Source organism: Bombus huntii, chromosome 18, assembly GCF_024542735.1.
Source record: "Bombus huntii isolate Logan2020A chromosome 18, iyBomHunt1.1, whole genome shotgun sequence".
Classification (NCBI taxonomy): Eukaryota; Metazoa; Arthropoda; class Insecta; order Hymenoptera; family Apidae; genus Bombus; species Bombus huntii.
In genome coordinates this window covers 2100905-2118313 of record NC_066255.1, presented here as the reverse complement: position 1 = coordinate 2118313, position 17409 = coordinate 2100905, and the positions used below count along the sequence as shown (strand labels likewise).

Sequence of the window (17409 nt, the reverse complement as noted above, 5' to 3'; positions counted from 1 at the left end):
TATGGCTTCGACCAACTATCCAGAGCTTTGGTGAACGCACGGCTTTATTCCGCTGTCACTTGTGACCAAGTTTCGAAACGATTGCAGCTATCGAGTGAGAGGCCAGTAGACCAGAGTAGAGTAGGAGTTCGTTGAGTCGATCGAAGATTGAGTTGACGAAGATCGCGATGGTCGACATCGGTTCACGTTGATCTAGAGAAACTACGAGGTACGACTCACTACGTGTGTGTATAGTGTGTAGATGTAGTGAGGATTCGTTTAGAATAGTTTAAAATGATCGATAAATCCGTGGTGTAAGTTGAGTCCAGTTAAACTTGTGAAAATTTGTTGTTATTTCTATATTTAGAGGTAGGATCGCAATAGCTATTAGTTTATTCTTTGAATAAATCTATCACACCGTTCTGAGCTGAATAATCTTTATTGCACTTTCTTACATCGGCTAGGGATAAAAACAAAAGAATATCTTAAAATTATCGATTAAATCTATCGATTATATCTAGAACTATCTTCTAGTTACTATTTATTGTAACTAGCGCATCTGCATATGGATGGCGATTCTTGGATGACTGCATCTATGTTGATTGGTCAATGGAATTGTTTCACTGATGTGACCGTATTTCGTGTAATCGAACACACAATTTCAGAAGCTTCTCCACGAAAAAAGAACTCTAGTTGAAATTTGAATCTGCATTGAACCAATTACACGTCAGTAAAACTCAATGTTATCAGTAATTTATATTAACAAAATTTAAAGATAAACAAAAGAAAAAGTAATATACGTGATAATAGTACGAAAAAAAGAAATATTTAGATTATCTTGCATTTATTTAGCGATTCAATTTATCTTTTCGTTATTGAACATTTCATTGTTACTTTTACAATGTTCTTTCAATGCCTCTGATCTTCAGTATTGAACATTTTTCTTATCAAAATAATCTTGTAAAAGCCGTAATCTAAAAAAGCTTTCTAAAGAAGCTCGTGAAAGCTGTGTTACAAATTTTTCTAATGTAACTTTTACGAAACATCTTGCTCTGAAATAATTTATCGATCAAGGTTTTTAACAGCAATGAAAGTTTCTTAGTATTTTTCATAATCTTCTTGATGAACCTAATTCTGCGAAACTACTCTACTATAGGAGAATATAGCTATATTACTTTCATATTGTTCACGCAGTTGCATATGCAGCGAAAAAGTCGCAAGACAAAGGTATCGTGACAAAAGGGAAAGTAGTTTCTCGGATTGAGCAGAGAATACAGGATTCCTTTGTAATGATCCGAAGATAATCTTATGAACGTGGATATACGTCATACCTATCGATTGCTCCGCATTTCCTCCGTGAAATCCATAATTCAATTTCGATATTTAATCTAAGGGAACTTAATCTGGATACCGCGATCCGTCAAGTTAATTTTCGATTCACTTTCCAGCTGCCTGTACATTTCAAATCTCAATGCTACACTTTTAATTGAATTTTCTTTATCACACTTTTTATTTAATTTGAGGTGCATCTTAGATGTAAGTGCCCAAGAAATACTCTCGATATCCAACAATAAAGTTTATTTAATAATTAACAGTCAACAATCAACAATCACGCTTCTCGAATGCGTCTGCTTCGCTATTACACTAGACCCTTCGCACTTCGCTGTTCGAAACGGAATGAATCTTTTGTTCAAAACCAAACAGATTCTTTTCTTTGTTTCTCCTCGATATCCCCACTACGCTCGCATTTGTTAGACGTCCGCGATCGTTGCCGCGTATGCATTCTTCCGAATATTCGGCGAAAGTAGGGATATCGATATAGCGCTTTGTGTCGCGAAGCCGTCGGAAAGTTCCGTCGCTAAGTGTCGCCACAAATTGCAAACGTTTCTTCGTCCATCATATTGTGTATGATATACTATATACAATTTTTTAAACATACTACGAAGGAAGTCGTATCACAAATCGAGATCGCATTCGCCCACGTACTGCTGTAACTTACGTACTTACTTGTAATCTATTGTAGCACCGAGATAGTATCCATATACTGTTTCAGCTTTTGAAACGTATAACGTCGTTTCCATGGCATTTTGTGAATAATGTTCTGCTGATTATGATTATGCTATCAGAGCTTAAGCTTAAGATTTAATTCATAATTACTAATCTGTTCAAACATTGTTCACCATACATCTTTTTAAACATACTCCAAAGGAAAGGCAATTCTAAATTGAGATTATACAATTGTAAATGAATCTTCAAGCTCTTTGTCTCAAATATGTCTCACATTTTATGAATAATATATATGATCTCATCTGTTCATCTAATCTTCCATACTGCTACACGATTCTCTGTCAATATCCTCCAGGAGGTCGGGCAAGGAATTTCAAAATCCATGCAACTTTTATTATACAATTTCTATCTGCCGTTATCTCTTCACCCGACCTGGAAACATCCGCCCAAATAACAATAAACATTTGAAAATGTGAACCTTCCTGGATTTAACAAACATTCAACGTTCGTAGGTTGCTCCTGTGTGATCGATGAACCAGTGCACGTGAGTATCGCGGGAGACACGAGTCTTGCAAGATGAATCCATCAGAGTCGCAGCAGAATCTTCTCGCGAACGAGGCGAGAGCGCCATCGGTGCAATCTTTAAACCCGCCCTCGGACTATAGTCTTGGCCCAGTTGAGAAGCACTTCCTGCTCAGCGCGGAACGAGGTGATTGTGCCACTGTCAAAAGGTAATCCTTCGTGTCTGTCCGGAAGATAAATCGTCAGGGATGGCAACGAGAATGATGGAGGGGGGAAGGGTGCATCGATCTCGAAGCTGAGAGAATCGTAGTATCATAGAGCGAGGATCGTTGCTTGATTTCTTGTTTCGTTACTTCTGCTACTTAGCATTCGTTTCTCGAAGGATGGTATTCGAGACGACAAAGGGACAAAAGGATTATTCCTCCTACGCGACACAATGTGATTTCGTGCATACATGTCGGTAGTAATTATGCGGAATAGGGTATATTTCACCGATTTCGATAGCCTTGAAACATATTATCAAAGTTTTATTAAATTTAGGATTTATTAAAAAAGTGTGACGAGTACGAGTTATTTGTTGAATTTTATATTTTTGCAAGCTTCGTTCTTCTTAGAGAATATTTCATGATTTTAAGTTTCTATTTGTTGAATTTGAAGTTTGTGCAGCCTTCAGGGGGACATTGTTAGAGAATATTTTATGTTTTCGAGATTTTTGCATATATAGGTGATAAATATATATTAATGTAGATTAAGTAGCTATAAGTAGAAAATAGAGCTGACGATCTAAAATTATAAGATTATGAAATAGTTGATAATGTGAAGCTGGAGATCCATAACCTATACTTAAACATTTAAAATTAAAACTTTATTATGATCGTCTCCAAAAGAAAGAAAAATTGGAAATGTAAAAATTCTATAGAAAAAATTAAACGTTATGAATCAGACTATTGGAAGAGAACAAGGATCATCCAGAGATCCTCAACATCAACTGCGTGGATCCTCTTAACCGATCCGCTCTGATCGCCGCCATTGAGAACGAGAATGTTGAACTCATCAGACTACTTCTCGACTTAGGCATTCAAGTGAAGGTAACATTTTCCATTATAATTAACAATTAAACTTTACAACGAGTTTTCTTGCTCTTTTATTATGCTTGTTAATAAATCATCGATCTTTTCTCGGATATTTTTTTCTTTAAGTTACGTAATAGATAATATTACATTGTGTTGTAAATTGGCTATACAATACACGGATGATACAACAAAAATGGTGGCATATAACGCACAATATCGATAAAGTTTCTACCGGTGGGTCCATGCGTTTAAAAGCATAGTACACGACCAACATAATTTCTGCTTCCTCCTTCAGGATGCACTCCTACACGCCATAAAAGAAGAGTACGTGGAAGCTGTGGAGATCCTTCTCGAATGGGAGGAAAAAATACACGAGCCTGGTCAACCTTACGTAAGATTAATTTTTTTAGATAAAATATTCTCTCTTTCGTCAATTAATCTGAGGAAGACAAGCTAACTCGTCTCACTTGATAAGTTCGTAGTCTTCCTATGTAAAGGAGTTAAGAGTTGACTTTTTCTGTATCTCCTATGTTACAATGGACCAATTCATTTCTACTGAAAATAAATTCTATAATATTTATATTTTAAAAACTTGAGATCGATATATCAGAGATTGATTTGTCGTTATTAAATTTTAGTTCCAAGATTATATGTAGATATTTTTGATTTATAGATAAAGAGCTAATGATCTGCGTCATTCCTTTCAATTATGTTTGTGAATCTCATTAGAGATTTATTTATACAAAATGGTACTAAAATTTTGAAATTCTTCGAAGACGAGTTTGCAGAGTTTTATGAAATTTTGTGAATTTCGTAATTTTCCTAATTTAATATTATAAATTTCAAGAAAACAGATATGAAAATTTCGCTATTATAAAGCATACAAATTCATTTATTTTTCTTACCATTTTATGGATTTTTCTGCAGAGTTGGGAAGCTGTAGACAGATCATCGTCGAACTTTACACCAGATATAACTCCACTGATTTTGGCAGCACATAAGAACAATTACGAAATTTTAAAAATCCTCCTAGATCGCGGTGCCACGCTTCCCACTCCTCATGATGCCAGGTATCGTTTTACAATGAAATAGATGCATTCACAAAGCATCGTCGTTATTAATTCGTTCCATTACATGCATACACTTAGACCAAGAGTTCTGAACTTTAAACGAAAATAAATTTCTTTAATTTTCAGATTTTGCTATCTATCTATGAACAATTGTCTAAAATCGGCCAAAACAGTGTTAATTTGAATATTTTAAATCGAACTAGACCAGTTATTCTATGTTTTTTGGCTTCATGCCAATACTCATCTGCCGCTTACGGTGCAGTTATTCGATTAAACGTGCTAATTATGTTATTGTAGAAGTGGCACGTGCTGATCTCAAAACGTGCCGAGCAGTAACGTGCTTGCATTAGATTCTATTAAAAAATATGACAGCCCGAATTTGAGGTTAGATTTTTGCCTTCACTGTAATACTAATAGTATTACGCTCGTTTTAGTTACCTTCAACCACCCTATAGACAAATTTATTCTAACTTTAAATTAATTTTCCTTTCATTCATCATTTAACTTTTATGAAAAATATCATGTTTTCAAAATTCTTTCAAAGTTTTCAAACATCTCACTCTTCTGTTTACTAACAATTTCCTACTATTTTTATTCAATTTTTAATACTCTTTATTCAATAATGTTTCGTTATCAACATCTTTCATTCGTTTCATCTTTCTCTAAGATGTGGTTGCGACGAGTGCGTGACATCCAGCGAACAGGATTCTTTGAGACATTCTCAAGCGCGAATAAACGCGTATCGCGCGCTTACATCGCCATCTTTAATCGCCTTATCATCGAGGGACCCTCTTCTGACCGCTTTCGAACTCTCCTGGGAACTTCGTCGATTGAGTCATATGGAACAAGAGTTTCGTTTCGAGTATAATGTAATAATAAATTAATTTACGACCCCTTAGCATTGTTATTACAACAGCTTTGGATAAATAGTTGTATATTAAAGATCATTTACCAATTAATTCGTATATTAATTTTCTATCATAGGAGATGCGGGAGCAAACACAAAATTTTGCTACAGCCCTGTTGGATCACGCTCGTACCTCTCTGGAATTGGAGGTAATGTTGAATTATAATCCGCATGGCGAAAACTGGGAACCTGGAGAAAGACAAACCCTGGATCGACTCAAGCTTGCTATTAAATACAAACAGAAACAGGTGAAATAAGTTATATTTTTATATAAAGTAAATCTACAAATTCGATTTACAACATTTTCTTATTATAATATTATTGTATTTGTTACAACTTTGATATCAAACAACTAATGCAATATCTGCAAGATTGACAAATGAGTAACTAACGATGAATTGATAGAATTTCAGTTTCCAAATAATTAATAGTAAGTATTTTTAACGATATCTTTAATCTTTTCTTAATTTTTTGACCAAAGTTCGTGGCTCACCCAAACGTTCAACAATTACTGGCTGCTATATGGTACGACGGTTTGCCTGGCTTTCGAAGAAAAAGTATGATCGGACAGTTCATAGAGATCGGGAAGCTTGGAGCGATGTTTCCAGTGTACAGCACAATCTACATGCTCTCGCCAACGTCACCAATGGGTCTGTTCATGAAGAAACCTTTCGTCAAATTCATCTGTCACTCCTCTTCCTATGCGTTCTTCTTAAGTAAGTCTCTCTATCTTATGATCAATTTTATCTACAAAAAAGTTATCAATTTGCCTTCATTACGATTTCAGAATATTTACAACTTGTTACAAAAGTTTTATATTAATTTTATATATAAAATCTTTTTCTATTATTTTTATACATAAAATCTATTAATCTTTATATATAAAATTCTGCAATTCTGAAATTTGTTACTGAATTTCCACAGATCTAAATTTTCCTCCTTTACAAATTCTCTCAATGATTGCATAATTTGGTACTACTAAACACTATTAAATAATTCAATAAATAAGAATAATGTAATAGTTAAAATAATAGCGAGATGAACAACCTTTATGAGACAACAAATTCTACAATTCAAACTCAATAGAATGGAAAACAAATTTATCGTTGTTCTAAAAATAAGAAATCAAATTAACATTCGACTTCTAATTACGCGTTGGAAAAGAACAAAGTTTTCGCTCAGCTTCTCCGCCAAACCTTTCAATGAAGGGATGGCGGTTAAAAGAATTAATTGTTAGAAATTTAGTTATAATGAGCAACGAGGACTCGAGCTGATTGGAATTTGCGTTAGTGCTTCTCGGGATGGCGTCACAACGTATCGAGTACCTGGTAATCGAATTATTTGGGAACGCCTGGATGCACGAGATACTGGCCGGATGGAAGAGACGGGAACGTGGCTGCATTCCTGGTTTCGTCGAATCCGGTGTCATCATCTACGTAATCAGTAAACAGACCTTGATGAACGCTTGCTTAAAACAAGAGAAAGAATCAATATTTCCTCCCTTACGTTATTTTATTTCACTTTAAAAATTGTTTATGTGGAGTTTGGTTTATTGTCGTTTATTTTTGGGTGATTAACGAGTGAGATAACTAGCTTAAATTTTTTAGGTCTGGTAATAGGCGAAATGAGATCATTATGGTCGGATGGGCTGCTGGAGTACATATCAGACCTTTGGAACATAGTGGATTTCATTCAAAATATGTTTTACGTGATTTGGGTAATGTTACGAATAACCGCATGGATTGTAGTTCAGGTAATATATCTTTTTCTACTTTCTAATTGTTAATGAAAAGAAAGTTACTCTTATTACGTACCTTATAGCGTCTTTTTTAATATCACGTTCTACAAACATGAACTAATAGTACCATTTAATTTAATCGAAGATATAATGATTATTCTATATCATTTGTGTAATAGAGGGAATACTGGAATGGCCTAGATCCTTGGTATCCCAGAGACCAATGGCACGCCTTCGACCCTATGCTTCTTTCTGAGGGAGCCTTCGCAGCTGGTATGATTTTCAGGTAACACAGTATTATCCAGATTTACTCATTTACGATAATTTACTAAAAAAATGAAATTCTGAAGAGAATGATTACCTGAAACGATTGACTTAAAGGACATTCTTTTCGGTTTTACTAAAAAAGATCATTTCTTCTTAATTTAGTGATTGCAGTGACACTGCAAACCAAATAATAAAATATTTGGTTGAACGAAGATGAGGTTAATTTTGAAATGAAAACTATAGCCTGTTTTCAGTTTTTTGAAGCTAGTTCACATATTCAGCGTGAACCCTCACCTCGGGCCACTTCAAATTTCCCTGGGGAGGATGATAATAGACATTATCAAGTTCTTCTTCATTTATACTCTGGTGCTGTTCGCCTTTGGCTGCGGTGAGCTGCTTTCTCGCGTTCATTTATTCACAGTCCTTGAAACTCATTAATCTATTTCCAAACTAAAGATATCACCTTGCTTTAAGAATTCTAAAGTTCAAATGTTTTTATCATTATTAATGATAAAAGGATTAAAAAATGGAAGGACTTGCTTAATTTAGGAATGAATCAACTAATGTGGTATTATGCGGATTTGGAGAAACAGAAGTGTTATCATATGAAGGATTTTCCGGATCTACCTGATTTTGATAATCAGGAGAAGGCTTGTTCAATTTGGAGACGTTTCGCCAAGTATGTAACGACTATAACAACCACGTTAAAAAAGCAGAAAAGATTATCTGACAATTTTACTAAATTTCTTGTGGCTTTTGTAACTAATATAATCACAAATTTTTATTTTCTCAACAACTATTTTCAGTTTGTTCGAGACATCGCAGTCGCTGTTTTGGGCCAGTTTCGGTATGGTGGATCTGATGTCGTTTGATCTAACTGGAATAAAAAGCTTCACCAGATTCTGGGCGCTTCTTATGTTCGGTTCTTACTCCGTCATAAACGTCATCGTGTTACTGAACATGCTTATTGCCATGATGTCTAATTCCTATCAAATCATCTCGGTACAATATATTATAAGATATTTTTATTCAGAGTTTATTCTTATTAAATAATCAATGAATCATTCGGCTAATGTAATTCGTAGGAAAGAGCTGACACTGAATGGAAATTCGCCAGGAGTCACTTATGGATGAGTTACTTCGAAGACGGTGACACTGTGCCCCCTCCATTTAATATGGTTCCAACCGGCAAAACGTTCAGTAGGATCATCAAGTGCGGGAAGACCGGGCGGCAAACCAGATCTTTGATTGTGTGTACATACTTCGATTATTACTGTTCTAATTTAAATGATAGAATGAAAGATAATTATTACAATATTGCGATTGTTAATATTGCGAGAACATCTGAGGGCAGATGTAATTGCCAAATTGGCCGAGTGTAGTATCGTAGACGAAAGGCCTAAGAGATATCGGGCGAACTATAAACAATGTCGCGAGAAAGCCGAAGTGTCAACAGGCTCAACAATGTATCGTCTGTCCTTCAATCGAATAGTTTCGCGGAAAAGGCCTGCGTGACTCTTGTTGCGGTGAGCGGTTGTAAAGCACGTGCGTGGTGGGGCCAAAACAAAAGACATGAGACTAAGACAAAAGACAAGGGGTTACTAAGGGACAAAGACGAATTAACAGTCAGTGTGAGTTGAGAAGTCAGAGAGTGCAAACTGCATTGTCGAGAGAGAGCGTTTGATCCGTGGTGATCTAGTTGTCTTAATTATAATACGTTATTGTGATTAGTTCACGTTAAACAACCATCGTTTCCTGTTTAACCAACATCTGTTAATCCGTTTATTAAATAAACGTTTATTAGATAAACTGAATGTAGTAAAGATCCTACAATTTTGGGGGCTCGTCCGGCGTTGGACAAGACAGAAAACGAAACGTTTAACAGAACTATTCGTACTAGTTTTGGATTTGCCTGTAAGCGGTGCGATAAGAGACGATATCGTTGACCGTTGAAATTAGTGTAGTGTTGAAAAAATAAAAAATGGCAAACGTTGAAAACGAACAATTATCAAGTGAAGAAAGTTTGACGCTGGAAGAATTGAAGAGTGAACTCGCATACCAATATCCCGTGCAAAGTCAGCATTGATCAGCAGGCTGAATCGAGCGTGTAAGGCTGGACAATCGAATCTTAAACGGTGAAATCGATCAACAAACGGTGAAGGGTCAACAAACCAGCGAGGCTCAGGAAACGTGCAGAAAGCTGAGTGCGATTGAGATGAAGACGAAAACCTCGAGAAGCTGAGGACGAAAGAGTTCAGAGCGCGCCTCGCTAGTTTGAGGTTAAAAACAACGGGCAGAAAAATTGAACTACGCGCACAGCTGCAAGCGGCCATGAATGAAAACGATACATCGTCGGAAGAAGAAAGTGACGACGAAGGTGAGAATGAAGGCAATAAAAAAGACGTAAGAGAATGCAGGATAGGCACGCGGGGGTGCACCAGAACTGTGACAAATGCTATCGAAAGGCATGTGTTGGTTCGACATTGAGCTTCAAAGACGACGAAGACGTATTAGAGTCGTTCAGTGGTGATAACAGTTGAGCGACAAATGTCGAGCGATGGTTCGAGTCGTTCGAGGAAACTGCAGACATGTGCATGTGGTCAGAAGAATAGAAAGCGATTTACGTGAGGAGACTGCTGAAAGGATCAGCAAAAACATTTGCGAGTTTCGAGTGCCATGCTAGAACTTCACAAAGAATATAACCTAACAAACGCAAAGATGGGAGTATCCACCAACATGTTATATTATTATACCACTAAGCTATAATATTTTACCAAATGTCCTACTGGACAAATTGTAAAATTTAAATAAATAAATAAATAAAAAAATGCTCGGCAAAAAAGTGACTTGGCATGAGCTGAAGAGAGGGCTGATTAAAAAATTTTCGAAAAATAATAGTCGACAAGTGCATCAGAGGCTCAGAGAAACGAAAAAGAAGTGATGAAGCATGTTTGGCTTATATGTACCGCATGCTTGAAATAGCCAGCCTTGTGGATATGGAAGAGGAAGCAAAAATGGAATACATTATAGACGGAATAGTAGACGAAGAAAGCAACAAGTGTACACTGTACGGTGCTATGTCAATCAAAGCGTTAAAGAAAAGGTTAATTATGTACGAGGAACAGAAGTGTCGCAGAACAAAGTCGATCAAAATTGAAAACAAGAAGCCCAGTCAATTTGGAGATGCAGTGAAGAAGACAAGATGTTACAATTGCGGTAACAAAGAGCATATGAGTGTAAATTGTCCAAACAAGTCTAGAGTCTCTAAGTGCTTTAAGTGTAGAGGGTGTAGACGGACACATCGCATCGAAGTGCGACAACCTGAGCGAGTCCCCTAAAGAGGTCTGTAGTGCATGGCGATTGTTACAGATGAAGTGTGGTAAAGGCGTTAAGATCGCCTTCCTCGAAATTTCGAATTGACCGCGCTGATAGACACCGACAGCGAATTAACTTTAATACGAGCGAGTGGAGATGACACGGTCGGTTGCGATGAAGTTTTCGTAGGATGTACAGAGTATCGTGCGAATTGTACAATCGAATAAATAAAGCCTAGCGCTAGTTTTAAGCGGCGAATGAAAAGCGAGAATGAGGCGGTTACGAGAAAATTTCAGATAGTGCGAAGGCGAGCTATCAATTCGACCTCTTGTCGGTGAAAGACGTTCAACAAGAGACGCAAGAAGGCGACAACATACAAGACAGGGGCGTAGTGAAAGTTTTGCGAAATGACTTCCACGGCGGTTGATCATATGAAATGGTGGGACATTGTTGAAATTAGTGGTGCGAGTGAAACTGGCGAAGATGAGAACATCTGAGGGCAGATGTAATTGCCAAATTGGCCGAGTGTAGTATCGTAGACGAAAGGCCTAAGAGATATCGGGCGAACTATAAACAATGTCGCGAGAAAGCCGAAGTGTCGACAGGCTCAACAACGTATCGTCGATTCTTCGATCGAATAGTTTCGCGGAAAAGGTCTACGTGACCATAGCCACGAGCGGTTGCGGAACACGTGCATGGTGGGGCTAAGACAAAAGGCAAGGAGTTACTAAGGGACAAAGGACAAAGACGAAAGAACAAAGTCAGTGTGAGTTGAAAAGCTAGAGAGTGCGAATTGTGTTGTCGTGAGGGCGTTGGATCCGTGGTGACGAGAGTTGCGAATTAACTATCTAGTTGTCTTAATTATAATACGTTATAATTAATTATAATATGTCTTAATTATAATTATAATACGTTATGATTAGTTCACGTTAAACAACCATCGTTTCCTGTTTAACCAACATCTGTTTAATCCCTTTCTTGTAAATAAACTAGTTGTAGTAAAGATTCTACGTTAATGTTCGCGAAATCGCCACTGCTGAACTAAAAGAAATCTTTACAAATAACTTCCAGAAAAAGTCCAGAGAAAAAGCGTTGGCAAGACATGACACGGTGATGCGATTGCTCATCAGACGTTATGTTACTGCGGAACAAAGGAAACGGGACGAGTTCGGTATCACCGAAGACGACGTAATGGAGATCAGACAGGACATTTCCACGTTACGATACGAGCTTATTGACATACTTCGACAAAATGGAATGAGAACACCAACACTCGACAAACAGGATGCCGCGCGTAAGATCCAAATTGCTTCCGCCATATTGTACCTTCAACCATTCCTGTTTCATTATTTTATTATGCAATCCATGAATATTATTTGATATCTATGATTCATATCTTAGATTACAGCGATAAAATATCGAAAAATTAGTTATACTCGGTTGTTCTTTTAAATTTACGATTGACAATATTAGAATGAGTTCATGTGATTATTGCTTGTTGTTGTTCGAGATATGATAGCTATTTACGTTATATCTCACAAAAAAAAAAAGTTCTGAAACATGAATGGTTTATCTTTAATTGAAAACGAACATTATGTTTGCAGTAGTTGATATTACATTATCCAGGTGTATGTATATACTATGAAGCTTTGATATGAGTAATTTCTTCAAAGAAATATAGAAATATGTACTCACTCATCTCCTCTTTCAAGATATAAAAGATATAGAAATATTCACGTTAATATTAACACTTTGTGGACTGCAGACGCGAATTCGCGTCTTGCATACTTCATGCGGCATAAATATAAAATGTAAATGTTATATAAATGTTAATGCTATAAAAATGTTAAGTACTATTAAATAAAACAGTAAAGAAAGCAATTTGTGCTATAAACAAAATGTTACTATAGTGTTTGTAATTCCTTGATCAACGTAAAAAATCGTATTGAAAAGTTTTTCGCCAAAAAATCAGAGAGGTTCTGGAAGAATGGAATATTCAAGTTGCGTGAAAGATGGAGAAAGATTGTGAAACAAAATACCACGTATACATATTAAAATTCAATAAATGTATATCGAATCGAAATGTAAATCAGAACGAACTCTGCGACGGACCATTTGAATCTTTTTAACCACTTCGAAAATACGCAGGAATTCAAACTGTATGCTTGTCAGAGCATAAGTGTAAAGAACTTGAGAAAGATTATAATTTACCTAAAAGACAAATCTTTTCTGTCGCGTAAGAAAGTAAATCAACTAAAATGATACAAGTAATATGGCTAATAAAGTGCGGATATTTATGCAAAATGATATTTTTTATAAACACGTCTAAAAATATCTAATGTAAACAGAAACACTGAATATTGTTGCAAACATATGTGCATTTTGTATTTGTAGATGTAAAAAATCCGCAACCTGCTAGTAATAATAAATGACAATCAATAATAATTGTTTTCATTAGTATCTGGCAAGAAAGGTCGTGTGATGGAACGTCGATTGCAAAAGGACTTCCAGATCGGTATAGTGGAGGGTATCGTGAACGCCGTGATCCAGAGTGAGAAGGAACCTAAAGATGTGTTCAGTCAAATCGCGAAGGCTATTGGTCGTAAGAGTAGCGGAAGCAAGAAGAAAGACTGGAACGCCATGGTCCGGAAGAACACTTTCGTAAAGGATCCTATTGGTAGCACGACCGAGGCCACTATGAAACAAACGCGACGCAGTATACGTAGGCACTTACAAACTCAGAATTCGGACTTGGCCTCGTTAGATCCTAATCGTTTGGTTGATTACAATCCTAATCTATTGGAAGTATCACCGACCACGAGGATCGCCTACGCGAAATTCATGATAGGTCGGGCAAGACCTATTCCAGAGCAAAAGGAGGAGGGGGGTAAGTGTATCTCTTTTTCTATACTAATGTCCACCTTATTATTATTATTCATAGAAATAATATTTATAGTAATAAAGTTGAAGCTTCCTAAATTCTAAAGCTTAACTTGGACACAGCTCTTTCGTGCAGAAAAGCGATCCATGTCCTTTAGCTGACCTTGTAAAATCAGCTCACTACAGTTGACGCAAAATTAATTATTTAAAAAATTAGGTATGAAGGAAAATCATTCTTCTCTGACTGTCTCGGACATTTTTATATTTTTCTTACTCCTCCCTTTTTTTCTTTTTTTTTTTTAATAAGATGTTAGCTTCTTCTTATATCTTGGGACTAAAACATAAAGCTTTTATCAAATAAGTGGAAATACAAAAATTCTTTACATAACATATTTGGAAAAAAATTATTCAAATGAACATTATTCAAGCATGCACCGTTGTAACCCTAAAATATTAATTAATTTGGATTTTAATTCGAATAGTTCTTAGTATTAATTGCATACAATAAAGTACATTTGTAATTTTATTTTTTGTTGGCTGTAGAAAGTAAGAGTGATGTTGAAGGATCGCAAAAATCCGTTCGAATTGTAACCGAGCCTGTCCATGCAACGCCGATCTTGAAAAAGACTCTACTGAAATCTTTGAGTAGTGGTAGCTTGGAGAAAGGTGGAGAGAAAGCAGTTTCAATAGAAGTTAGGGCACCGTCGCCGATTCCCGAGGATCCGAAGGAAGGAGAGGTTGGAAATTCACCTCAGGGCAAAGCTGGTTTAGCGAAAAACTCAACAGATACGAAACCATTGCCGGAAAAAGAGAAAGGAGATAGGAAGAACACCGAAGACGAGGAGAAAAAGAAAAGGGAAGAAGAAGAAAAGAAGAAAAAGGAAATGGAAGAGGAGAAGAAGAAGAGAGAGGAAGAAAAGAAGAAGGATGAAGGAGAAAAGAAAAAGGAATCGAGCAGCGAGCCATCAAAACCTGCGGCGCCGGAGGATAATGTTCCGGTAGCTACGACAAAATTGAGGGGAAAATCGAAGGCAACTGGCCAGATAATGGGTGGATGGATTTAAATTTCCATATTTAGCAGGAAATTTGTTTAACGAGTGAAGACATTGGTAATTTAATTGTCTTATAGTTATGAGTTCCAGTTATAATAATTTACAATGATCGAGAAAAGAGACACCGTTTTTATTCTCGTATCTATCTTTTTCTTCGTGTATTATTACTTTTTTCTGAGAAAACGACATATAAGTAATTGTCATTCAACGTCGACAAGACAATTAATTTAATTCTTTGACACTAATTAATTTATTAAGAAATTTAGATTTATCTCAATGATTAGATATTTATTTGTAGGCTATATGTGATTTTATCTTTTACATTTTTTCTTCTTTAGTATTGTCTGATTTGTTATAAGTTTTAGTTATTATCGAGAATTAATGTAGGCGTGAGATAAAATGAACGACAGACAGCAAAACGAACAATATTGTAGAACAGTTTTAGAGACAAATGAACATTCATTCACGAAATTCATTGATTGATTCATGTTTTTTATTCGTATACACTTAGCATGCTGCCAACGTATGTACTTTCGATTCTCTCGACTTTCGCATCGAATAGAAGCTTTAAGAGGCGATTTTTTTAAACAAACTTGTACGTGATAATTAAAAAAAATAATAATTCTTTCTCTACATAGCAATTTATAATTAGCTCTATATGTATATTGGTAGTATAAAAAGGAATAAAATAAATTAATGTAATTTAATCAGGAATGGATTTTTCCAGTTATTTCCTTGTGTCACGTTATACATTTGAAACATAATACTGATAAAAACCTGCAAATGAAAATTATTTTGTTGTTAATATTTATATGTAAAAAATACTTGTCTCTCTCTCCCTGTCTCTCTCTCTCTCTCTCTCTCTCTCTCTCTCTCTCTCTCTCTCTCTGTCTCTCTGTCTCTGTCTCTCTCTCTCTCTCTCTCTCTCTCTCTCTCTCTCTCTCTCTCTCTCTCTCTCTCTCTCTCTCTCTCTCTCTTCTCATACCCTCTCCTGTTTCTCTGCGTTTCCATTTTAGTGGAGATCTTATTCTCTTTCCTTCTATTACTTATTTTATCTTCCTATAACGCAAAATAAATATTTAGACGATTGTAACTACTTATATAAAAGGTATAAAAAGATAATACGAAAATATAAATTATATATTTTTACCTCCACTAATTCACCCACAAGCAACGTCTTCAACATACGTTTTGCATCTAAAGAATGTCCAAATTCGTCGAATGCACATGTTGCATCTTGTCCTGCATACTCTTCCAATAACTCTTTTCCGCCAGGATGCTGAAATCAATTTTAAAACTTTGATTAAGATTTCCAGCATGAAGAATTACTCCTAACGTGTTGAAAAATATTTTCAATTTTAATGCTACAAGTTTCTCAATGTCCCCTAAATACCATATTGCAAAAAAAATTATTCAAAGATATCTTCTCCTTTTCCCTACCTGATAATTTATAATTAAATAAATGTAATTACGATTTACTTTATTTTTCATTTATTTTGAAGATATTTTACAATCGCTTTTGCAATCTTTTGTAATTCTCTTTATATCTTTGCTCGCTTACCTTATGTTTGTAATCGGTCACGTCATATACCATATCATTAATGACGATCCAGAGGCTCCCTTCGTTTTTTCCATCGTGTTTCGCCACTTCTTTCAACGAATATCTTGGTAATTCGTTCATTTTTTATAAGAAATAAAGAAATAGGTTTCAAAGTTTTCTTGTCTAATGAATTTAATTAAACAATTTCAGAGAGATCCATCCTCTTCCAACCTCGACTGTTGAATGGAGGAATATCAGTTAGCGCGATTTATTTTGAATGAAACAAGGAAAAGGTACACAGACGTGATCAACTTCGCATATACGATAAACCAAGATAACACATGTCACGTCTGAGAGATTGGGAATTTCAAGAGGAAAACTATTATATTTTCAGCTTTATCTGTGTTGTGTGCTAGGAAATTCGATTAACTAATCTGACTCTTTCGATGATTTTGTAACATTTTTTTTTATTAACTGGGGACTTCCTGTACTATTTTTTATACTTCTTTAATTTTTTGCTTATTTTATCCTCCTCTAATAATTTTGTTAACATTACGCCTTTAATATTTCGTTCTTCTTCTCATTAACACGATTAATAAATTAACCAAAATTTTAATTATTATTTATTTATTTTATTTATTAAACTTAGTCCCTGCTTTTCGGCTTTAGACGACTTCCGGTTTACATACTTTCTTACATTACTACTTAAGTCACCTTGCAGTACACTTATGCTACCTTGTAATACAACATATGTTACATTGCACTTTGTTATACTGCCCTAACCCTTCTGCCTGTCGTTCTTAACCAAAATTTTAATTAATCACACAGTGAAAAGTTCTTTAATCAAAGAAAGGTAAAACGATATTCCGAATATCAATATTCAAATTTAATGTACGTTTATAAATAATAATACAGTATAAGATTTCGAAAATTGGAAAAAATTGTTAAGAAATGAAAAAGATGTAAATTATGATACTCTGATGCAGCGATGATTGTATGTTCTATTTAAGTCGTGATAAAATAAGATTACATCTGGATTTTGTTATTGAAACAGCAAAT

General features: G+C 35.5%; 2 protein-coding genes across 2 annotated transcripts; one reads left to right on the top strand and one right to left on the bottom strand.

The window, feature by feature from the left end:
- The first annotated feature begins 45 nt into the window (after positions 1 to 45).
- LOC126875394 (transient receptor potential protein) lies at positions 46 to 15517 on the top strand. Its single transcript, XM_050638275.1, has 18 exons — positions 46 to 208; positions 2499 to 2717; positions 3452 to 3596; positions 3877 to 3972; positions 4509 to 4651; positions 5319 to 5520; positions 5636 to 5806; positions 6040 to 6274; positions 6849 to 7001; positions 7166 to 7311; positions 7476 to 7582; positions 7818 to 7951; positions 8113 to 8242; positions 8370 to 8565; positions 8649 to 8813; positions 11950 to 12172; positions 13337 to 13765; positions 14302 to 15517. Exons 2-18 carry the CDS (start codon positions 2563 to 2565, stop codon positions 14820 to 14822), a joined length of 3351 nt encoding a protein of 1116 aa, XP_050494232.1. The 5' UTR covers positions 46 to 208; positions 2499 to 2562; the 3' UTR covers positions 14823 to 15517.
- Positions 15282 to 16629, bottom strand: LOC126875420 (cytochrome b5-like). Its single transcript, XM_050638335.1, has 4 exons — positions 16372 to 16629; positions 15961 to 16089; positions 15796 to 15869; positions 15282 to 15587 (listed from the first exon to the last, which is right to left on the bottom strand). The coding sequence occupies exons 1-4, from the start codon at positions 16489 to 16491 to the stop codon at positions 15551 to 15553; spliced, it is 360 nt and encodes a 119-aa protein (XP_050494292.1). The 5' UTR covers positions 16492 to 16629; the 3' UTR covers positions 15282 to 15550.
- Positions 16630 to 17409: the final 780 nt, after the last annotated feature.